Genomic DNA, 26241 nt, shown 5'->3' with positions numbered 1-26241 from the left:
TTCAGTTCAGCTAAAATCTGTCTCTGAATGTTGAACCCAGTTGTCCTTATACCAACTCTTGAACACAGGATTAATGCCACTCCACCTAATATACTGTTTCTACATAACAATATTTCAAAAACATGGAATGGCTGTTCCTTTGAACATTTGAAGCTATCTGATCTTTTTTCATTTTATAATTTTATTCTCCAAATACATATGGCCTGTTCCTCCATCCCTTTCTCTCATGACATAGTTTCTAAATAGTGTATCCTTCTGATTGCCTCCTTCTAAATTCACAACGTTTTGTTAGTTTATCTCCAAGTAGAAAAATAATTACTCCCCTTGTGTTTTGATCTGTGTGGCAAATATTTCCCACTGTTAGAAAAATATACTATTAAATAGCCAAAGGTGATTATAACTTAAAGTTTCGAATGCTCTGAGAAAGTGAAAATAATATACCAAAAGGAAAGAAAGGAAAGGGCAATTATATTTTACTTTGGGAAAGGATTAAGAAAAGAGATATTCATAGAAGACCCTAGAAGGATTTTGAAAGAAGAAAATGCATCGCTGAAAGCGTTCTAGGCTGAGAAACAGTTGGGGGAAAAAACAGAGATGAATATGTAAATAATGCATTTGAGTGTTAGCAGGTAGGTTGATTGAGTTGTGTCTTGGCATTCATGCAGAAGCAAAGAAGGAAATAAGTTTGCAAAAGTAATAATAGAAGGGCATGAATTCCACTCTAAAGTTTGAATGTTTTCTGAAGGTGATCAGTCAAGTTTGTGACTTGAGAGGGTAAGTGTATTTTAATGGATGAATCTAGTGGTCCTGTGATAAAGAATGGATTTAACAGAGGGAAACATTGTAACAGTTGCAACATGCTGTCAGTTAACTTTAAGCATGTCATCAACCGTATGTCTAACAAATACTGCATTATGATGGAATTCATAGGTAGCAAGGAACCTGTGTATTAAAACACAGATTGATGAGGTAGTTTTTGTGAAAAGCACTGTGAGAATAGTTCTCATGGATCATCTTACATGGAGAATGCTGTTAGATATGAAGATGCATAACCCTCACTTAGTGAATGCTCATACTCTCTGCACACTGGGCATTTAGCGAGCCATATGGACAGAGCAGAGTCAGAGCTCCGTCACAGCCCTACAAATGCCAGCTGTCAAAAAAGGCAGGAAGTTAACAGTTTATCACCATCACAATGTTGTCTTTTAATAGCTCATGTCTCCTTTTATGTCGTTTTTTTTCTTAGTTCTTTGAAATAAGCTTTTAAATAGGCTGTTAATAAAAGTGTGTAAATTTAGCTCTTTTCTTGTTCAATTCTATCTGTGCCTGATCCTTGATCTCATCTCTGGTCCTATGGAGCTATTACAAGAGACAGATAAGAGACTGGATTCTTGAATTCATTTTGTAGTGTTTAATCTTTAGTAGAGTCCCAGTTATCCAAGAACCTGATCTCGTACTCTGTTTTAATGTTCTCATTGCTGTAGCAGTGAGAAGCAGGCATGAGTCATTTTGAAGTCAAGCTTATGCCATGTAAAACTGCATGTTTTCAGACTCATATATGAATGCTTGGAAAACTGGTCACTCCCTGCTGGCTAAGCAGAAAGGTCAGCCCTATCTTCAGTAACGTTTTCTCCAGATCTGCTTCCCTTTATCTCTTTCCATAGCTCCAAACTGGACTTTGCTGTCCAGGGAATATTGGAGTGTAACCAAGCTGTGCAGATTCAAGTGACAGCACATACTTTTTTATTCACATTAATATTTGAGACTAAACTTGCTCTGCCAAACTACGTGAAGTAAATCCTAGGGCTTTAAATGTTACTTTATTTGCTATGCATTAGGACAGGGTTGAAATAATTTCGTAAGGACAATCTTAATCCTGCCTGAAAGGTTATCATTTAGTTCATCACAGAGCAGGGGAAGGATGAATTTCTGGGGTTAGGTGTCTTTATTTGGCCGCTTCTGTTTTCACAAGCAAATACCAGTTCTAACTCCAGCTCACACCCCTGCTAAGGAATCTGATGAACTTTTCAGTGACTATTTCCAGAAGATTGTCAGGGAATATCACTCCAGATTCTGCTGCTAAAACACCCAGGGATATATTTGCAGTCCACTAGTTGTACATTTTTTATTGCATTAGTCTCATTATTGAGCCTCTTAGTCTTATTTTTCCTTCTTTTATGCTTAACTCCATTTAAAAATATCATATCAAGTAAGATATTTACCTCATCATAAAAAATAAGAGAGCTTATAATTAAAAGTGAAAGACTTTTTCCCGCTATTTACTGTCAATATCTTATAGTTGTCTTGTCATAGTATTTACTCATGATATTCCTCTATTCATTTAAAAATCATTCTTCTTTTAGCCCAGTCACTTTCTCTTCTAATTAGTCTAATTGCTTTCTAGTTGTGCTGTGTGGCTATCATCCTGGATTGTTTTCCACTAAACTCTTGGTTTAAATCTACCATTTCTCGTTTAACATCCCTTCATTTTCCCCCTGGTTTTCATATCTATATTGCCTCTGTTTTACCCACTAGACTTTTATCTCCTTTTCCTTTTCTAAAAGTGCTTTGAAATAATTTATGTGATGATGGTTTTTTTCTCCAGTTCCCTCATTATTTATGGTTTCATTTTAAGAAAATGTTCCTTTCCCATCATTTTTAATGAAGTCTCAGGAGTAAGGGAGACAAATACATGTGCTCAGTCTGTCATTTTAAATCAGAAAATATTCACCTACTTTTAAATAATTTTATGTATCACGGTAAGCCACCAAAATGCTCACTGGTAAAACGTAGAGTATAAAATTTGTATTTCAACTAAAAGGCAAAATCCATGGGTGGCAGGGATGGCGTCTTACTCACCATCACTAAGGGAATGGCAAAAAATGGCGCTTAATAAATGTCTTGTAAATTAATATATCATCAATAACGTGATTTTCTTATTTGCTAAACTAAGAAAATGATAAAGGCGGATGTTGGTGGAAGAGTGGGTGAAGCAGTGCCACTACTGTAGGAGTGTGTGCAGTATTTTCTTAGTATGATATTTAGCTCTGGTTTAACATTCACATTTTGATCTATTTCTCACTAATGAATAAAATGAATGGACTAAGAAGTAGATTTGAAACTATGGTAGAGTCCATGCTTTATCTTTAAACTTTCTACGCCTCCATTTTCTCCATTATAAAATTAAGACCATGCAATGACAGGCTTGTCCACAAGGCGATGGGCATTATGTAAATCATCAACACCAGGGTTTATTTGTTGTCTGTTGTTTCTTTATCTGTGTCAGAGTTTTAAAAAATTATTTCTTGTATTTTTTCCTGCTAGTTTTCTTGATTTTTAGATATATATTTTTCACTCAGGATTGTGGTTTATCTGTTTCATGTTGACATATTAATCTTTTTCTGTTTTAAAGGAAATATTTCAAACTAATATTATTTGGCTCATGAAATTGAAAGATTTAAAATGACAAGCTAATTTTTCAGCTTTTTCTGGGGAAGGAATTGTTTCCTTAAAAATCAACTTTTATTTACCTTTCAGAGAATCACATAAGGTTATATTTGGAAAATATTTTTAATTTACATCCTTAAAAGAAGCAGACTTTGTTCTTTTTTGTGTCAAATCTATATAGCAGCAATATTAAAGAGAGATAAATATTGGAGTGTTGTACTGATAGAGAGATAGACGGATCAATGGAATAGAACCGAGAACCCAGAAATAGACTTACACAAATATGTCCAACCAATTCTTTTTTTTTTTTTAAGATTTTATTTTTTCCCCCCAAAACCCCCCGGTACATAGTTGTATATTCTTCGTTGTGGGTCCTTCTAGTTGTGGCACTCAGGACGCCACCTCAGCGTGGCTCCATGTCCGCGCCCAGGATTCGAACCGACGAAACACTGGGCTGCCTGCAGTGGAGCGCGAACTCAACTACTCAGCCACGGGGCCGGCCCCCCAACCAATTCTTGACAAAATGGTGCTGGAAGTTATTGGACATGCATAGGCAAAGAAATGAACCCCGACTTAAACCTCAAACCTTACCCCAAAATTAACTCAAAATGTATTATAAAAATAAATTTAAAACACAAAGCTATGAAACTTTTAGAAAAAATAGAAGAAAATCTTTAGGATCTAGGGCTAGGCAGAGATTTCTTAGGCTTGATGCCAAAAGTACAATCTATAAAAGAAAAAAATGAATAAATAAGTTGAACCTCGTAAAAATTAAAAAACTTTTTCTCTGTGAAACACTTTGTTTACAGGATGAAAAAAATAAGCTACAAACTGGGAGAAAATATTTGCAAACCATGCATTTGAGAAATAACTTTTATCTAAGATATATAAAAACTCTTAAAAACTCAAGAGTATAAAAAATTATCCAATAATAAAATGAGCAAAATACACAAATAAGCACATTAAAAGATATTCCACATCTTTGCCATTGGGGAATTGCAATTAAAACTACAATGAGATATCATTACAAACCTATCAGAATGGCTAAAATTTAAAAAAGTGAAAATACTAAATGATGGCAAAGAAGCAGAGAAACTGGATGTCTCATACATTGTTGATGGGAATGTAAAATGGTACAGCCACTCTGGAAAACAGTTGGCAGTTTTTAATAAAACTAAACATATGACCATATGATCCAGCAATTGCCCTCTAGAGCATTTATCACAGAGAAAGAAAAACCTATGTTCACACAAAAACCTATACACAAGTATTCTTAGCATAATAGCCCAAAACTGGGAACAACCCAAATGTCCTAAAATGAGTGAATGGTTAAAACTGTGGTGCACTCATACCATGGCATACTACCTAGCAATAAAAAGGGGGAGGGGAACTATTGATTCAACAGTTTTGATGTATATCAAGAACATTATGCTAAATGAGAAAAGACAGTCTCAAAAGGTTGTATACTATATCATTCTACTTATATAAAATTCTCAAGATAACAAAATTATAGAGATGTGCTCAGTCTGTCATTTTAAATCAGAAAATAGTCATCTACTTTTAAATAATTTTACCCATCATCGTAAGCCAGGTTAAGGGTTACCTGAGGTTAGGGATTGGGGTCAGATGGGTTGGGTGTGACTCTGAAGGGGTAGTGTGAGGGAGCCCTGTGGTAATAGAACATTTCTGCATCTTGAATGTGGGGATAGTTAAACAAGGCTACACAGATGATAAAATTGCATAGACACTATGTACATACATACACACTCACAAATGAGTACTTGTAAAACTGGTGTCATCTGAATAGGCTCTGTGGATTGTAGTAATATCAGTTTCCTGGTTTTGATGACTTATGCTAGTAAAGTAGCCTGTTAGAGGCGGCTGGGGGAGGGGTGTGTGCTGATCTCCATGTTCAGCTTTGCAGTTTCTTGTGAGTCTATAATTATTTCAAAATTTAAAACTCAGTGAGTCAATAGATGGATATAGGTACATTCTGAATGGTGAAAAAAGTGAAAATATCAGAGTCTGAATCCCACTGCCAGCATCTTGCCAATATATAGTAAAAACAAAATATTTTTTGGTGTGATTTATTTAAATTAATTTTTTTATTAAGGTTATGAAAGTTAACATCCTTGTGAAATTGCAGTTGTACATCATTATTAGTCTTGTTGTAGGTACACCACTTCACCCCTAGTGCCCTCCCCCCAACCCACTTTCCCCTGGCAACCACCGATCAGTTCTCTTTGTTCATATGTTAACTACCACCTATGAGTGGAGTCATACAGAGTTCATCTTTCTCTGTCTGGCTTATTTCACTCAACATAATACCCTCAAGGTATATCCATGTTGTTGTGAATGGGACGACTTTGTCCTTTTTTATGGCTGAGTAGTATTCCATTGTATATATATACCACATCTTCTTTATCCAATTCTCAGTTGCTGGGCACTAAGGTTGGTTCCATGACTTGGCTATTGTGAATAATGCTGCGATGAACATAGTGGTGCATGGAACTTTTGGAATTGCTGATTTCAGGTTCTTAGGATAGATACCCACTCGTGGGATGGCTGGGTCATAAGGTATTTCTATTCTTAACTTTTTGAGGAATCTCCATACTGTTTTCCATAGTGGCTGCACCAGTTTGCATTCCCACCAACAGTGTATGAGGGTTCCCTTTTCATCACAGCCTCTCCAACATTTGTCACTCTTGGTTTTGGATATTTTTGCCATTCTAAGAGGGGTAAGGTGATATCTTAGTGTAGTTTTGATTTGCATTTCCCTGATGATCAGCGATGATGAGCATCTTTTCATGTGCCCATTGGCCATCTGTATACCTTCTTTGGAGAAATGTCTGTTCATGTCCCCTGCCCATTTTGTAATTGGGTTGTTTGATTTTTTATTGTTGAATTGTGTGAGTTCTTTGTATATTATGGAGATTAACCCTTTGTCGGATAAATAACTTGTGAATATTTTTTTCCCAATTAGTGGGCTGTTTTTTTGTTTCAATCCTGTTTTCCCTTGCCTTGAAGAAGCTCTTTAGACTGATGAAGTCCCATTTGTTTATTCTTTCTATTGTTTCCCTCATGTGAGGGGTTATGGTGTCCGAAAAGATTCTTTTGAAGCTGATGTCAAAGAGTGTACTGCCGATATTCTCTTCTAGAAGACTTATTGTTTCAGACCTAATCTTTAGGTCTTTGATCCATTTTGAGTTTATTTTAGTGAATGATGAAAAAGAATGGTCAATTTGCATTCTTTTACATGTGGCTGTCCAGTTTTCCCAGCACCATTTGTTGAAGAGACTTTCTTTCCTCCATTGTAGGCCCTCAGCTCCTTTGTCAAAGATTAGCTGTCCATAGATGTGTGGTTTTATTTCTGGGCTTTCAATTCTGTTCCATTGATCTGTGCATCTGTTTTTGTACCAGTACCATGCTGTTTTGATTACTGTAGCTTTGTAGTATGTTTTGAAGTCAGGGATTGTGATGCCTCCAGCTTTGTTCTTCTTTCTCAGGATTGCTTTAGCAATTTGGGGTCTTTTCTTGCCCCATATGAATTTTAGGATTCTTTGTTCAATTTCTGTAAAAAATGACATTGGAATTCTGATTGGGATGGTGTTGAATCTGTACATTGCTTTAGGTAGTATGGACATTTTAACTATGTTTATTCTTCCAATCAATGTTCATGGAATGTCTTTCCATCTCTTTATGTCGTCGTTGATTTCTTTCAAGAAGGTCTTGTAGTTTTCATTGTATAGATCTTTCACTTCCTTGGTTAAATTTATCCCAAGGTATTTTATTCTTTTTGTTGTGATCGTGAATGGGATTGAGTTCTTGAGATCTTTTTCTGTTAGTTCATTGTTAGCATATAGAAATGCTACTGATTTATGTATGTTGATTTTATACCCTGCAACTTTGCTGTAGTTGTTGATTGTTTCTAATAGTTTTTCTATGGATTCTTTGGGGTTTTCTATATATAAGATCATGTCGTCTGCAAACAGCGAGAGTTTCACTTCTTCCCTCCCTATTTGGATTCCTTTTATTTCTTTTTCCTGCCAAATTGTTCTGGCCAAAACCTCCAGTACTATGTTGAATAAGAGTGGTGAAAGTGGACACCCTTGTCTTGTTCCTATTCTGAGAGGGATGGGTTTCAGTTTTTGTCCGTTGAGTATGATGTTGCCTGTGGGTTTGTCATATATGGCCTTTATTATGTTGAGGTACTTTCCTTCTATATCTATTTTATTGAGGGTTTTTATCATAAATGGATGTTGGATCTTGTCGAATGCTTTCTCTGCATCTATTGAGATGATCATGTGGTTTTTGTTTCTCGTTTTGTTAATGTAGTGAATCACGTTGATTGACTTGCAGATGTTGAACCATCCCTGTGTCCCTGGTATAAATCCCACTTGATCATGGTGTATAATCTCTTTGATTTATTGCTGTATTCGGTTTGCCAAAATTTTGTTGAGGATTTTTGCATCTATATTCATCAGTGATATTGGCCTGTAGTTTTCCTTCTTTGTGTTGTCCTTGTCAGGTTTGGGGATCAGGGTAACAATAAATATTTTTGAATGAGAAAAAACACTCATTATTTCTTTTGCATCATTAAAAGAAATAGGATTTTTTTGCTGCTTTGTTTTGGTTTTGATCATATTTACATGAGAGAATATTAGAGAGATAAAAGCAAAACTCTTCAAAGTAAAATCCACCTCTTTGTTAATATTTACATGTTAAGGAATTTTTTCATGATTTTACATAAATGGGAGGATTATTTCTTCAGTTAATATAAAAACCTTCAAATGGAACTTTCCACTGGAAACACACATGTATACATACATGAACGTGAACACAGATAAGACCCATGTTGAATGAATAGGCGGAGGATGGTTGAAAAAAGGAATATCATCAAGAGCTGATCCAATGACAAATTACATGGATGCGTTGCGGGGAGTGTTGAAGATAAAGCTGTTGGCGAAAAGGGGTAGCTCTCTATGTTTTTGTTTCCCAAATCTCTAGAATCCACCTAAATTGTAATTCACAGTTGAGCCACAGTCTGTTCTAAAGAGTAGAGAGTGAGTTGCTTTTTTTTTTAAAGATTGGCACCTGAGCTAACAACTGCTGCCAATCTTCTTCTTTTTTTTTCTTTCTGCTTTTTCTCCCCAAATTCCCCCAATATGTAGTTGTGTATTTTAGTTGTGGGTCCCTCTAGTTGTGGCACGTGGGATGCCACCTCAGTGTGGCCTGATGAGCAGTGCCATGTCCGCGCCCAGGATCCAAACCAGCGAAACCCTGGGCCGCCGCACGAACTTAACCACTCAGCCACGGGGCTGTCCTGAGAGTGAGTTTTAAAAAATTTTATAGATCAAAATAACAGCCTAAATATGTCATATACTTCATTGTTTAAAATGACATGCATTACCCTGGTCAGATTCACGTGTTATGTAAAACAGATATGTACCAGCTTTGTCACTAGTTCAAAATTGTTGTGTTCACTTAGGTTTCAAGGGTGAGTGAGGGGCGAGGAATGCAGTCTCCTCTCACTTCCACTCGAGAATTGCAAGGAAGAGGTTGAAGCTGAGGAGATCTCAACCACGGAAACACACAACAAAGCATTTGTTGGAAACATTTCTTTATTTAGAAAATCTGTGCTTTCTTGAGGCTCTTATGCAATTTTATGTGGCTGGGCTGGAATTGTTTTATTATTATATATGCCATGACTGAGATTATGGAAAGAAAGACTGAAGATATGTGTGGTTGCCCTGATGTGAATGGTTGGACAAATAGAGATGCTTGCATATCTCATTCAGGCAAATTGGCAGATGGAAAACTAATATAAACTCTTCAGTATCATTGCAAGATTCAAGAGTGAATGGAGACCTTGAGTGAATGGTAACGCTATGGGGAGGGAGTAAGTACTGTCATTGACATCTCCACTCCAGTGAAGTGCACCATGGTTCAACAATTTGTTGAATATTCCTTCCTAAGAAGCTTTATTTGTAGCAAGACTTTGCAGCAGTGTGAAGGGAAACTTCTAGGGAAGAGCTTTGGATGATTATTACTTGCCAATAAAGTCACAGGGGGTAAAGTAAAGGCAAGAAAAATCCTACTCAGGCCACACAAATTTCCTGATGGTTTAATTAGAATCTTCTCAAATTAACCAAAATTGATAAGTATCTATAAGATTTTGTAATAAGCACCAGAAAAGCACAGTAAAATCTTTGAGGCGTTGAATTAGAAGTTTGTTTTTGTAGTTAGAAGTATATTCGTTAAGTGTTTTTGGATTTTTGGAAAGGGGATGATAATCCCAAACTGAATCTTTGCTTTCTTCCTGTTGTAAAACTGACAGATAAGAGAAAATAAGTATTCCCAGATAAGCTAAACCGAAGCATCATCTTCCTTACCCCTGGCCTTGCAGGAGACATCCAGAGGCTAAATAGGAGTTCCCCATCAGCCAGTCAGGTGGAGGGGGCTGCCTCCACGCTGAGCCTCACTCGTGCTGTTGTTCATGTGTGCTTCCGTGGAGGACACGTGCATGAACATCTTTAGACCCTCTCCAGCTATCTTTATAATCCACTGCCTCACAATCCAGATGGACAGCGCACAGTCTTGGACGGAGTTAGTAGAGCTAAAAGTGTTCTGGCAAATGATTGGAAAACGTCACTCTTGTTTCAGTGACCCCTTCTCTCCAACTTCTTACTCAAGCCAGCTCATGATATTGATCTAGAACTTAAATCAGGGAGAAAAATGTATATTAATATTGCTTTAAAATATACAGATTGCTGTAACATTTTTAAATGCCTTTTAACACATTCATGAATCTCAATTTTTTACTGTGTTTCTGTTTTTCTATATGTCTACTCCAGTCTGAGCTCTCCAAACTTGGAGACATCTCCACACGGACTACTGACACTTGAAGTTCAGCATATCACACCTCCCTCAAATAGGAACTTTTTCCTATTTCAGTTTCTAGTACTATCCGTGGGCTCTCAACTAACCAAGATTACAAACTGCTTTCAGCCATTCTCCCTTATGCCCGGTCTGCATCCAGTCATTCACAGTATTTGTCAAGTTAGATAGCCTCTATCTTCCACATATTACTAGCACGTGTATCCTGTTTTCCTTGTATGGTTAACACTTTGATTTGACTTAAATTCAAGCTCTAGTTACCTGCAGAATGCTAATAGCTTTGACCTCATAGCTCCACCTTCGATTTCCCCCTACTTGAAATCAACTAAAATAGGACATTTTGAAAGCCTTCATCAAATGAGCTGGGCAGGTCAAAACATAAAGTCACTGCTTTTTATTCCAAGAAATGTGCATTAGAGACATGCATGACCCTTATTCCACTCCTGTCTTCATCAGTCCCCAAGTCTTATTCCAGCCTTGTCCCATCCCTAAACCTCACTGCCTCATCCCTGCTGCCCAGTGGTGGTGAGTTGCCCTGATGGGAGGACCTGGTGGATGGATATCTGTGCCACACGTTACTCGGTCACTTAAGGAAAAAAAAACTCTAATGTTTTTAGAATTTTTAACCTGAAATAGGATGTCTCCATATTAAAGTGGTTGAACGAAAACATAAATATTAAAAGGTCAAATTTCATAACAGACTGCGTACCCCTGCTAATATTCCTACAGCACACTTCAATATGCCACTCTCTTCTCAAGAATGCCCAGTGCTAAGATACATACAGACTCTTCTCTGAGACAGCTTGGATGGTCCAGGCAGACTCCAAAACCATCCTCTCAGCCGCACTGCCAACACTTCCTTGCACTTACCTTCAAATCCAGACAAACAGCCCTGGTAACTATGTCTTAAAGGTGGCCCAGTCCTACTCATCTTATCTCAGATCCTACTGCTCCTTCTCACTGGGACACCGTCTTCTATTCGTTCAATTGCCTCATCTACAACAATGAGATTCGCATCAACACCCCAAGCTTTACTCCAAATTCTTTCCTCATCATTCCAACTTTTCTCCTCCTTCTGTCATTCTTTCTCTCCTTTAAACCTCATAACACCTTGTGGAAATTATCTTTCCTTGTTTTATGTTACTTATTCTCTTTACCAGAATATAAATTCCTTCAGGATAAGGACTGTGCTTCATTCATATTCCTCCTAATTTCCTAGGCTTGAGGAGTTTTCAGTAAATACATGTTCAATTTAATTGATGCTGACGGTGCCATATTGTTGTCTTTGTATTTATTTTTTTAAAGAATAGCTGTAAGTGTGTGTGTGTGTATGGGACATGGTCATTTCAGAATATTTAAAAAATATAAAATATATAAAGAATAAAATAAAAGTCATCTATTATTCTATTACACAGAGTTAACCAGGCTAATATTTTCACGTATTTTTTCAAGTCTTTTTTATATTCATTTTTAAAACAAATTAAAAGTTTTTCCTGATTTATTAACCTATTATATTTTTCTTGTTTTCTGCCATTAAGAATTCTTTGAAAATGCCATTTTAATGGTTCTTTAGTATTATATTTTACCAATACAATATTCATTTATTCACTCTTTTGTTGAAGTAAATTTAAATTGATTCCAATGTTTTCCTTATGCAAAATACTTGCAAAACATTCTTGTACATAAAATTTTGCCCCAATTAATAATAATTTCCTCATCACTGATTTCTAGAACAAGTATTAGGGGACATAGGAGCATGTTTTTAGGTTTCTTTCAGGAATGTTTTAACCAATTTATATTCTCTCAACAGAATATGACGGGTCCTGTCTTACCAAACTCTTGCTGCCTTGAGTTGCATCATTAAGAATAACCTTGACTAGTTTCACACACCCGATGTAGACAGTGTCCTGAAATATCCACTTAAGGACTTCAGCCTAATTCTTTTTATAATGTGCTTTTCTAAGTTCCTCTAGCTGAAGTTCTGCTGCTTAACGCTCCTTTGGCAATCTTGAATATGAGAACATCAGCGCTTCTGAATGTGTGTTACTAAAGTAGTTTAAAAGTCAAGTGGGAGACCTAATCCATCATTGATATACTGGCAGGGTAATAGTAAGGTCTTCCTGCTGGGGCTGACATATAGATTGGAGTTACAAGATACAGGTCATAGAAAATTACTACATATTCTGTTTTGATTAGAAATGGCACAATTATTTGTTACCCTTGCTATGCATTCAGTTTTAATAAAAGGGCCTGACTTAGGAACATGATGATGCAAAATTTTAGTAAAGTAGTAGTTTTCACTTTGTGGTCTCTTCTGCTGCTATGCTTGATTGAAATTGGTACTTCATGGATTGAGAAGAGGTGTGAAAATGGCTTTGTGTTGTGTTCCCCAGGCTGTCTCGCCCCCTGTGTGTACCAGGCACACGCCAGCCATGACTAACTTAAGCCTCGTGTCTTCAAATTAAGGCTCTGTGGCTGTGATTTGCCTCAATCTGTTGTCAACCTTTTCTGACAGAAAAAGTAGCTGGGGAGATCACCATACCTACTTTGCTCACGGAAAAGAAATTTTCTTGCCCATTCAGTCATGTGATAACTAAAACATGTTACAAATTAGTTTCCAGTGTTGGTTTTACTTTAGGAAATATTTTTAGCTAGGTAGAACTCTTTCAAAGAGGAGTATTTTATATAATATCTCAGTTTAAGTTGTCTCTGTTTTACTGCACTCAAGACTCAGACATTGTCCTCCATATGCCAAGTTGATGCCACCGAGTCACCAATGTAATTTGAGAGTTTTATCCAGGTATAGGAATTTATCCATCCTATGACATTAACCTTGTGTTCCAGGGTCCCTCGCAGGGTGAGAAGGGTTGTTTTTGAAGCATAGTTAGCCAGCACCACGTGATCAATTGTGGACAGAGGAAAACAATAACAAAATAATAATTTGTCTGGAAGTGGAATATACCTGAGTTTTTGAAATAGATTAGCCATTTCTCACCCACAAACTTCAGAGGCCCTCATCATATAGTCATAATGCACTCCAAAAGGCTTTCTCTCTATAATAATCCCTCTGATCCATTTAGTAATTACGTGTGTGTGGCTGGGAGGGAGGGACAAAGATACATTTGCTGACAGAGACACATTCCTCTAATGGGTGAGTGGATTTATCACTGGAACCTAGAAGAAAAGAGGTTATGAATTACTTCAATACATGTGCTCAAAACATAGCAGAAAAAGAAAAAAAAGGAATAATATTGTGCTTTCTCTGTGGAGTCAGCATATAACAGTTATTTACAAGTGATAATCTACTGGTGAAAGAGGGAATGAGGTTATTGTTTGTAGATTTAAATAAGCCAACTATACTGTTATTTAAGATTTTAAAAACAAAATTAAAAATTTGAAAATGGTGGTCTTCATAAAGATTACAACAGTGTAAGAGCATCACAAAACTCATTTTCAAGTGCACAGATGATAATCATGTGCTGTGTTAGATGAGGAAAGGATAACTCCTTGCCTTTCTCTGGGCCGGTAGCTTCAAAAACTGGAGTAGCCTTGACCACCACTGTGTTCTGAGTGGCCCGCGAAGATTCTTCCTAGCCCTCTTGAGTGGAAGTTGAAAGACTGTCTCTGTCCAAACAATAAATGCTGACTGTTGAATCACCAAAGCAATGGAGTCAAATCCCTCTGCCTTCAAAATGTTAGTGTGAGACTTGCTTTCCCCACACCACATGTCCACTCACAATTTAAAGGACGTGATTATTCAACACCCTACAATCCTATGGCAAGTCTCCCAGTAATTTGCATTGAGAAGGTAGAACCCTCCAGTGAGTCCCTCTAAGCTTTCTTTTATGTACCCTATAAGAGAGAAAGAATATCAGGCAACATCATTGCACTTGGGCATCATTTAATTAACCTAAAAAATAAAACCAGAGGACACCCTCAGAGGAAAAACCAAAAAAGAGCAAAGTTAGCACATCACTATAATGGGAACTGAATTTCATAAAAGGAGAGTGACAAGGCAAAGAGAGATTCATTAGGAGACATAGTGTCATGAAATCTTCGTTAGCTGAATATTGATGTATTTTTTTTTTAATAGAAATGTCAGAAGTGATGTGTATTCGCCTTTGGGTAGAGCATATTCTGTTGACCACCCTTAAGAGAGATTCATGTTGACACGCTTATATTCATGACAATTTAAATGATAGCTGACATTTTGCCAAAGGTCTTAAAACAAACAGATACTGTAAAGTATGCAAATGCAAATCTAAGAACATCAATTTTCAAATTCAAAAAATCACCTATATTTTAGTGCATTTTTAGGTTTAAGATTTTAACATTTGGGAGGGCAAAATCATTTCAAAATAATTCATATCTCAAAAATTTTAAATCTAAAAAGAATTTTATCTATAATGCCACATAATAATGGGAAATTAATATATTTTTATTAATCACTCTTTTAAATGATCCATCATGGTTAATCTGTTTCTTAAAACACTTATTAAAATTAAGGCACTGTTTTCTGAAGAATCATGAAAATTTAAATCTTATCTATGCATATTTTGTTCCAGAGATTGCTCATCAAATAGAAACATTTGCTAAGTGCTTATTTTGAAATACAATGTGATGTATCTTTGAAGGCTAACTTGCTTCCTGTAACAGGAATTGACTATTTTTTTAACCATTCAATTACTTTTTTCTATGATGACAAACTCCTAAGTTTCAAATAAACTGGTTATAGAAAATGTTAATCATTATTGTTCCCCTGCTTATCAGAGCAGTTGCTTATTTTGGTGAAATTTTGTTTCTAGTCAATTCTTTGCATCTAACCAAGTTCCTTATTGTAGGCGTCCCTGGATAGCATGAGGTTTTATGGGCAGTTAGAAGTGAAGAGGATGGAAGTGAAATGTCCTCCTGCGTGTACAAGCCCCACTTAAACTCTTCTCTCTGTACCAGGGTCAAGATCCTTTGTTTTCAATCCATTTGCATTCATTTACGTATGGCTCATTACCAGTTATGAGACAGGCACAGAAAAAGACATTCCAATTAGCTGGTAATTAAATAGTTTCCTGGCTGTCTCCTCTCAATTTGGCAGAAGACACTAGTTAGAATGGTTTGGTAAAAATCTTTGTTTCCCTTCTGAAGGCTACTGAATGACTTGGCTGAATCTGTCTGTCCACTATTGATGAAACTAAATATATGGATGACAACTACAGTTCCGTTCTTTTCAGTTGCAAACACTGCACAGGATGCTAGGGGTAGGGAATGGGAGCAGGGCTTTGGAGCTAAGATAAACATGACTGTCTTCAGGAATCTTAACCTTCTAGAAGATGGGTAGGATGTACAATGTAGGATATTTTAGCTATACAAGTAGCTAAAACAACATTCTAAACGATGGATATAAGGTATACAGATACTATTATACCATGTAGAAAGTATACCCCCAAAAGACATATTTAGGAAAACATAGTGTGATTAGCATATCAAAGCAGAACAATCTTAATAAGTTTAAACATATTTGAAGGAATTTAATGTTGATGCTACTTAAGGAACCAGTAGTACCAAATGCTATAATAATCACCTCTACTTTCTATACCTAGGCACACTCTCAGAGAGGGTGATATTATATATGTTATACTCCTATAAGCCATTATCAAAACCTATTATCATAATTCCAGACTGTTAGGTAGAGTTTCATGTCATCTATATAAAACTTAAATGAAAAAAACTCGAAAGATACCCCAGGATGCTTAGAGTATTGCTTTTGTCTCTGGTTGGTAAGTTTACGAGTGACTTTTTTTTATTATACTTTATTTTGGTTCAAAATTTCTACAATAAGCATGTTTTATATTTATACTAAAAGCATCATAAAAGAATAGCACAATATTTTTGATGCTAGTATGACTTTAGAGATTGAGTTACTGAATTAAAGGTGTAATTTCCAGGTACTAGGTGCTGCAATTTATTACTATATGCACTTTGCCATGGTGTATATAGCAGTTGAAACTAGGTGCTTCAAAAAAGTGCAAGGAAGGGAGAAAAGAAGAACACTTTAAAAAGCCTAATAGATTTAATTCTGAATGGGTGAGTTGCACATACAATTTCGGCTTATGTTCACATTGAGAACATTTCTTAACACAGTTGATATGTTTAGGAACCCTAGACAGTTCTTGTGAAAAAAGACTAAAGTTGTGGATTTAACTCTCATAGAAAAGTTTATTTTGCTCACATTTATGACTGCAAACTGTACCCTGATTGCACCAGAAATTACATTAATATTTATTATTCTCAAATTTGACAATTTACTTGTAGTAATATTAACACACAATTTTTATGTTTCATCAAAATCAATTAAAGAATTTGACAATATGTTAATAGTTCAGATTCTCTGGTTTTTCTTCTTGAATAGCTAGGCATTTGAGGCAAACATATTTGTGCTACATATGTATGAATAATTCAGTTATGTATATAAGATAATATAAATATTTTTACCCCTCTATATAGTGCTTATAGTACCCATGCCTATAGTGTTCACATGCCAATGAGGAGAAGGTCAAGGCTTCACTTTGGTTGACTTCATTTTGCAATTGTTTGCAATAGCAGTAGGGGAGGAACAATATTTCCTCTACCCACTCTAGGTCATTCTGGCTGGGCTACGAATAAAATTGGCACAAGACAGAATAACAGGAGAAAATCAAACAAAGTTTTATAACATGTATACATGGGAGAAACCCAGGAAAGTCGAGTAACTCGCCAAAATGGCCAAGGCTGCTAGCTTAAATATCATCTTCAGCTAAAGAAAAAGCAGGATGTTGCAGGTAGTGGTTTGAGGCTTCAAAGGGGTGGGAGGCAGTTCACATGGAGATGGAAAAGTAAAAGTTTGGTAGATAAGAATGGGCTTAGCAAGGATCTTCAAAGTCTACCAATACCCAGAGCTATTATGGTGATGGCCTATCTTGGTGACAGGCCTTTTATCTTAAATTCCTTTAGGCAGTCAGAGGGAAAGTCAAAGTTTCTCTTAGAGTCTTTTGTTCTTAAAAATAATCAAGCCAAACAGACACATTTTGAGGTGGCCACTTCTGATCCCCCACACAGTCATCGCTGAGGAAACTCACATATTGCATTCTGGAGGTACTTCCAAATCCATTTCTCCCAAAGAATGATATTTATTTGAATATATGGTCAACAGAGGCTTGGAGAGATGCTGAACTCCACTAGAGCCTTGGTGGGCTAAGATTCCATTAACTGAAGCATTCAGGCAAGACAATCTGTGAATCAAGCACGAAGTATTCCACTCAAGGAAAAAATGAATGGAAGAAGGTGAATTGGCAAAAGCTTTTAGAAGGCAGAAATTCTATAAACTTTCTTCAACCCATCTTGGCTGCACTCTCACTAATTGCAAGGCACTTATTTCATTGTCCACAGGAAAGAGCAGTGTGAACAGCAGAGTCAATGATCAGCATAGTGTATGTTGTTGATTACTATTTTGCACTATATATTTATATTTATATTTAGGGCCAAACTACTATCCATTAAACCACATTATAAAATTACCCCCATGGTCATTTCTATGTCTGTAAAATGGGGGTTGATAGTTAATGTAGTAGCCCAGTACCTAGGAGGTGTGCTCAATGAGTAACAGCTATGGTTAGCCATTAGCTGTCCTATTAAATGTGGTTCTCATTTTGCAGATAAGGAAATTGTGGCTCAGAGAAGATAAATAGTTTACTTAAAGCATAAATATTAGAATCTATTCCATTCATTTCTCTAGTTCTGCTCTGGGGCATACACACACACACACACACTTGTTTTAGAAATGCTGGGAATATAAAGATGAATCAGGCATGGTCTGGATCAGAGTTCAGTGCACAAAACAGAAATCCCTCTGGATAGTTTAAGGAAAAATGGATTTAAGACTGGGAGTTAGTGCTTAAAACCCCACTGGAAGAGCGGGAGGAATGAATGTTCGGGGAGGACTGCAACTGCTCTCTTGGTTTTGAGGTCGCAACCATGCAGATGTGATACAGAGGTCAGGAAAACGCTGCCTCCGCCCTCTCACTGCTGCTGTCCCAGAAGCCTCTCATCCTTCAAACTGGCACCTAGAAAGTGGAAGGTGGGGTACAGACGCTGATGCAAACAATCGCCCCTCTAGAGCTTGCTTAGCAGCTGTCACTGAAGCAGGAAGGTGACTGCTGCTTCCCTTTAGTCCTTTAAATCTTGCTCAAGTGCATCACATTGACAGAACTCTCCTATTCAGAATCCCAGCTGTAAGATTCATATGTTCTCGTCTTCCTGCCCTGTTGGGTGAGGCGTGAAGTGAGTGGAAATGGATGCCAGACTCAGCACCAACAGACCATACAGAACACACAATTTCTGTGCTCAAAGAGCTCACAGTTTAGTAGGGAAGGTGGACAAAGAGACAATTTTGGGGTCATGTGGCAAGTGCAGTGATGGACTTAGGCAATGTGCTGGTGATAGCAGAGAGAATAGGCTTTTATGAGAGACCAGTGGGGTAAGAAGTGAGAGAAGGGATCAAAAAGACCTTCCTGGAGTTGATGTTGCCTGAGCTAGGTCTTAAGCGATTAGTAAGAGCAGGTCATACAAAAAAGGGAGAGAGAACTATGCCAGCTGGGAGAGAACAAAGTCAGCAAGCTATAAAACAGCATCTGAACATGAACAGACGTGAAGTGGGTGCTGGGAAGTGACATGGTGCTAAGCAGGGATGTGGAGGGAGTGGGCTTTGGATTTTACTGTGATCACATTCGCCTCATGTGGAGAATGAATATGAAAGTGCGAAGCTACACAGAGGTGGGGGCGTAAATATTGAAGGACTTGGGACGTGATCAGAAATGAGGGGAGCTCCAGTTTCCAGTTCCACATCTAAGAAGCTTGGAAGTTGCCCCTCTTTTCTAACAAGTAAAAAACTGAACAGACTGAAAAATCAACCCAGATCATCAGAGAGGTGAAGACGCAGGGCAAACCACTGTCACCAAGATTGGAGAGAGAGATGAATACAGAGAGTCTCAGCTTATTGGAACAGAGACTTCTGAGGGGACACCACCCCGGGAGCCACTGCGGGGTAGAACAACCTGAACTGCAGTTGATGAATTGCTGGAGGCTCATTGCGCACAAACAGTGCTGAGAGTGAAAGGTGCCAGGAGGCGCGAGTCATAAGGGGGCCTTCCACACTTTTGTGCGATTGACCTCCATGAGCTCAACTGGGTTCTTACAGTAAATAATTGGAGAAAAACACACTTGTGTTTCTGTCAGGGGGAAGGGAAAAGGAACCATTTTGAAATATGCCAGAGCACTCTGTTCTTAACGAGGCCTGCTCTCAGGAGAAACTAGTTAACCAGAGCCTGACCTGCTGGGGAATTGTTAGACCCTAACTGATCAGGAGGTAGGGAAATACCCAACTCTAGCCTTCCACATGGGAGAAGGAAACATCCAATTCCAGGCTACCTGTCCCACCTAAGGGGAGAGAAAATACCTGAGAAACACTTGTGAGTTCACCGTCCAGAGGCACAGGCTCACTTCAGACTGAGACCAAATCATAAGACTACAAAATGCTTTCCCTTCCCCCACACCTTCCCCCTACATCACTAAATGTCTATTTACAACAGTACATTATGTCCGGATATTAAGAAAAAATTGTTGACATACTAAAAAAAAGGCAAAAAACCACACAATTTGAAAAGACAGAGTGAGCATCAGAACTAGACATGGTATGGAGGTTGGAATTATCAGATCAGGAATTTTAAACAACTATGATTAATATGTTAAGGGCTGTAATGGATAAAGTAGACAGCATGCAAGAACACATGGGCAATGTAAGCAGAGATGGAAGTCCTAAGAAAGGACCAAAAAGAAATGTTAGAGATCAAAAACACTGTAACAGAAATGAAGAATGCCTTTGATGGGCTTCTTAGTAGACTGGATATGACTGAGGAAAGAATCTGAGCTTCAGCATGTATCAATAGAAACCTCCCAAACTGAAAGGCAGAGAGAACAACAAAGACTGAAAAAAAAACCCAAAACAGAACAGAGTGTCCAAGGACTGTGGGACAACTACAAAAAGTGTAACATGCGCATAACAGTGATACCACAAGGAGAAGAGAGAAAGGAAATGAGGGGTATCACAGTGAGCAAAGGAAGGAACAAGCATTATGTCCTTGCTGTGGACTTTGATGCCTGAGAGGACAGAGGTGGCATGAAGTCAGAATTTTAAACTAAATCTACTGGATTGCAAAGTCAGTGCTTTCCCTTCTCTTTCACCCTGTCTCAACTGTGATTTGATACTGATCACGTCATTCTATAAATAAAGACGTGCTCAAGAACTCTCCTGCCATCATGTGTAAGTTAAGCATATGTCTGTGCATATTCTTTTTTCAGGATAGAAGAAGCATGGTTTGCATATGATTCTCAAAGTTTAAAAATCACTGAGCTGGGACGTTTGGCTTAATAACTTGATAGCTGGTGTTCATTGAGTTTTGTTCTAGAGATCAAATGCTCACTCAGGAGTATATTTTAAAGGTATACTAAGTATTTCTGCTTCAGGTCGTGCAGCAGGTTAAAAATTCTTTAAAAACTTCCTGCCATGAAACATCAAGGTGTTGGATATATCACAACAAAAATATTTCCAGATGATTTACTGAACTCTGGGGAATATGAGGCAAGTTCCCCCAGAGCCAAGCACACAAAATCTACTGGAAGGAAAGCAGGAGAATAAGTGAAGCCTGGGTGCTTCTGGAGGCATGCGGTGACTGCAGGAACCTAGAGATTTAGAGAGTAATGATGGCCTGGGGCAGGAGCAGAGCAGGCGGACACACGTTCAGGGCAATGGGGAGCTGGATGCGAGACTATGTTCCTCTAGATGCTACAGCCTTGGGGAAAGCTTGTGCTAGGAAAATCCCTGCTGGCCAGGAAACCTTTAAGGAAACTTCTCTGCCTCTCCCATATCCAGGTGGAAAAATAATAATGGTAATAATAATATTGGTATTGATGATGATGATAATAGTTTTCCTTGATAATCTGAGGCCATAATTGTCTCATATAGATCTTAGATTTGAATATACACTGCACAGTCAGAGAAAATTCAAGATGGGAAATTAAACTAAAGCCAAACCAGGTTGAAAGCACCTCGTGGGAGCTGATATGAATCTTGTCTGGAGAAAGGCATCCTCAAGCCAGCTCCTTTGGGAGCCCCAATGACTAACATTAGCCAAATATAAGCTCACCGTAAACAAGATACCGTGAACGAGATCAGCAGAGACAGCAAACAAATTCAGGCCCTCAAGGACTCAGAAACAAAATACCTATGTATAAAATGGTTATGTTGTTAAACATGTTATTAATGATGGAATTAAACAAAATGAGCAAAGCCCGAGGAATTAGTCAAGTAAAATCACATGAAAAGCTATTTTACCCCCAATAGATTGGCAAAAATTAGAAAGATTGACAAATAAAAATGTGATATGTGGAACAGCTGGAACTTTCCTGCATTACTAGAGAAAGGAGCGGTACAAATTGGGACAATTGCTGTCACCAGTTTTGTGAAGTTGAAGTATATACGCTCTATGACTCAGTGTTAACGCTTTTAGATACCTACCCTCCATCCATATACTCTCGAACATGCACAAGAGACACGTCTAAGAATGAGGTCTGCAGAGCAGCAATGCTGGTAATGGCTAAACAAACAAAAAACCTAGGAAAAAACGTGCATGGACAGGAAAAAATAAATTAATTGTGGTGTACCATACAATGGTATACTATACAGCAGTGACAATGAACTATAGCCACACACAAGGATAAACCTCAAATACAGCAAGCCTCCAAAACAATGTTATGGAACAACAGAAGAATACATTCACTACAATGACATTTTTGTAAAGGTTAAGTACTTAAAAAACAGTGTATTTTAGGGTTACATAGCAAAAATGTAAAATATAAAAATAAATTAAATATAAGAATAGAGTATAATATTTACGATATTTATCAAATAAAACATAAAATATAAGCAAGGGAATTATAAAATTAAATTTAAAAATGTGGGAGATGGTGAAAGTATGAATACAGTGAACTTGGAGGTTACCGAGCATGTTGCATTTCTTAAGCTGAGTGAAGGGCACATGGGGGTTTGTCTTAGCTCTCTCTTTATCGTATATACATTATGTATCTTCTTTTTATGTATAAAAATGTCATAACTTAAAAAGGCTATTTTGCATTTCTGATTCTTTTCTGTTGTAATAACCTCTTGGTGAATAAAAACTACATGTTTATAAAAGAAGTAAGACTGTTATAAAAGACATTTTTACCTTTAGCTGGTCTAATTTATTTTTTAAGTATTGTTGCTTTTTCATAGTGTATTATTCTCAGAGATAGAAATTACTTTGTAAAAAATGCTCATCAGCTCTGAAAATCAATATACAAAACCACTAATTAATTACTAATGCTCTTAAATGTCCCCCAAAAGCCAAAATATTTTAATGGGGTTGTGCCATGTATGTTTTTGAACAGAGAATCTTGTTCAAGAGAAAATTTAAATTAAAAAAAAATATTTGCAATTATTTCTGTTCCTTTACTTTTCTTTTGTTCCTGTTCATACTCTAAGTAGAATTCAGAAGAATGTCAATTATTATGTTGCCACTTGAGAAACACTCCAGCGGTATAGTTTTTCAAAAGAAACCTATTGTAGTCAGCTCAGTGTGGAACTTGGAACTAGTAGCAAGAATCAGATCTGTTCACGTGGACTCCATAGCCTACTCAATTGTACTGTCAAATGTTGCAGTTCATTTGGCTTAAGGATTCTCTTTGTATTATGGAGTGGAATTGGGATGCTCCTAGTCATGGGTGGGAAGAAAACAGCTCTCTATAACATTCCAGAGTCACACCTTACACAGATGAGTTCTTCTTAAAGAGGATGCTGGCTTTATGATAGCACCTTTTTCTTCCTGTGGGGCAAGCTCAGAGGGTTTTGATTTTCATTTAACCTAGGAAAACGCGTCTTCAAATTTCTTATGCGACAACTTTAGCTTTTTATTATGCTTAAGCACATTTCCTTTTTTTATGGTTGAAATAAGGACAGGAGAATGTTTATAATAAAGTTGATAAAATAATGAGATAAAGAGAACAAAGTGAGTTTTGATATCTGACAGTGCTCACGTTGTAGATGACTACAGTGAAATTTAGTAAAATATTTTAATTTAAATATGCTTTAATATAAATATAAATATAAATAATGTAAATAAAACACTTATCTAACATAGATTCATTATTTGCCAAGACTCTAATGTCTTTTATTTCTGTTTCTTGGCCTATAATGACTGTTAGCAGTTTACAGTCTTAAAATATGGCACTCCCAAAAAAGCTGAAATTCTTATCAACAACCTATTCTTGAGAAGGATTTGCTTTATTACATATTGCTTCAGTTTCTGTATGAAAGGTACAATCTTTAATGTTGTAAGATTTTTCCTCCTTTCTTCTCCTTAACTATATAGATAATCTCATTTAAGTGGGTGGAATAACACATTTGTAAATACCATATGACGTTCCTTAGAACTTCTCAATGTATTAAAGCTTGTTTCGATTTCTTTTTTCCCTCCACGTTTCTCTAGGATAGTTTCCCAGCGCGGTTCGGAGGAATTCATTTTGTCAATCAACCGTGGTACATCCATGCCCTCTACACCGTGATCCGGCCTTTCCTGAAGGAGAAGACTCGGAAAAGGGTATCTGTTTATTTCTTTGTTTTTTATCCTTTCTCCTCCCCCATTCAATGAATTATGATGCATACTGTGCATATAATATCAGCCATGGTAAAATGCACTTCTATATTGCATTTAAATATTCAACATACAAGACATTTTAAAATTCTTAGAGACTTTGTGATTAATTCTGAACAGCGTATCTGTAAAAGACGTATTTAAAAGCTAGCTCTCCTGGTTTCCCACAAATGGGGAGAAGATTTTGGCTCATTCATTACATGTTAAAGCATCAGGTTAAAAGTAAACAAAAAAATTATGCCATGTTACTATGTTGTTATAGGTACACTTAATTTCAAGTAAGGGCTAGACAAAAGTTATAGTTTTGTAAGTTGATAAATGGATGTTATTATATCACAATATCTGTTACATTGATTATAGTGAATTTTGTGATATTGAGTATAATTTTGTAGTGATCGTCATGATCGATCACACATTTCAAAAAGAATGCTAATGTGTAGAAACTTTAATATTTCTTCAAACGACAAGTTACTTGAATTCTAAGATTCAGTTTTATCTAACAATGAGGATACTCAAAGTACATACAATAGTCATTTTTTTCTGAGAATAAGATAATTTATATAAAGCAATTTATTTAGTGCAGTGCATGGCACATGGTAAATGCTGAATACATTTATCATTATTAATAATATAGGTTTAAACATGCATTTAAATACATATTATTTCATGTTTTCCTGCAAACAGCTCTGAAAAGTAAGCTTAGTAGAAAAGGCAAGCATGATCTCCTGTGTCAGAGCTGAGGAGAGTCTCAGGCTGGATTAGTAACTTGTTTCTCATCGACTCAGCTGTAAAGTTGTAAAGCTAATATTTGCATCCAAATGGCTCCACATTTAGAGCTATTTTTATCACTGTGCTGTGACTAATTTTCAAATGATTAGTTCCACAGTAAAATATACTTACTTCTAAATCTGTCCGGAAGATAATTTTCCGTGTTTCTCAATGAAGGAGAAGGTACCTTAGGTCTTTCAGTGCCGTAGGAGCCCCACTGTGAGTGTGAAGTGAAAATAATTGTTACGTGTTTGCATCAAACATTAATGAATGGAGAGTTTTCTGTTTATGAATTTTTGAAAATGTTCCAGTTGTTTAAGAGGAAAAATTCCTTAAATGTCTAATTTATATTAGGAATTGTTTCCACCACCGAGAATTAAATTAACTTACATTTTAAAATTCAGAAAAATGTATTGACGTGCCTGGCAAATAGCACCCTCAAACGTTGTTTTATGAAGGGATGATCAGGTGACCCAAAACACCTGCTGGGGCTTTTAGTGCAAATTATGTAGTGAATGCTTCTGTCGCATGCACTCTCCACCACATGCTGTTCTAAGTACTATGCATATGTTAACTCATTTAATCCTTACAACAAGGCTTTAAGGTAAGCATTGTTGTTTTTACCCTTTTTAGAAGGGAAAATAAAGCACAGAAGGTTAAGCAGTTTCCTCTAAATCACAGCTAGGAGGCAGTAGAGTGAATATGTGGGTTTACTGGGAAGACCGATACAGGCGGAGGAAATAGCGATGGCAAATGTCCTGAGGTAGAAACATGCCTGGTGCATTTGACAAACAGTAGGGAAGGTAGAAAAGCTGGAGCAGAATGGGCTGTTGGGGAGGACAGTAGGGGACTGGCTAGGAGGGAGCGCGGGCCGGATCACACGGGGCTGGTACACCATCGCGAGGATCTGGAGTTTCAGTCAGAATGAAATGAGAAGCACTTGAAAGACTGAGTTCAGGAGCGACTTGTTCTGACATGATTTTAAGATGCTGCTGCTCTGTTGGAAAAGGCTGAAGAGAGTCAAGTCTAGGAAACAAGGAAAGCTTCAGATTTGGGGTTGTTTGATTGAATTTGACAATTTTGACAATGCCTAGAAGAATGCACAGCCAGCATTTTTCCATAGGAAGTGAGGTATCTGAACTTTGTCATTTTAATTAAAACTGTAGGCTTGGAAATTTTCACATGAGAAAATAATCATAGGCTAAAACATCTTTAATTTCTACTTATATAATCAATGCACAATGAAAAACTATTATATTCCCTCACTGGTATTCCAAGTGATTCAGCATCACAATTACTCAAACACCTTGTACTACAGATGCTACCAATCTATGTTCTGAAAACTGGGTAGAAGAAA

General features: G+C 37.0%; 1 protein-coding gene across 1 annotated transcript in view; it reads left to right on the top strand.

The window, feature by feature from the left end:
* The window catches only part of CLVS2 (clavesin 2), a 65032-nt gene that overhangs the window by 27669 nt on the left and 11122 nt on the right, over positions 1-26241 (top strand). Inside the window, exon 3 of the mRNA XM_046674531.1 lies at positions 23952-24062. Coding sequence (XP_046530487.1) covers positions 23952-24062 — 111 coding nt within the window. The remainder of the gene's footprint in view (positions 1-23951; positions 24063-26241) is intronic.

The sequence above is a fragment of the Equus quagga genome, chromosome 11, assembly GCF_021613505.1.
Source record: "Equus quagga isolate Etosha38 chromosome 11, UCLA_HA_Equagga_1.0, whole genome shotgun sequence".
NCBI lineage: Eukaryota > Metazoa > Chordata > Mammalia > Perissodactyla > Equidae > Equus > Equus quagga.
Note: the sequence above shows the minus strand (reverse complement) of the source record. Positions and strands in the feature narration are given on the sequence as shown.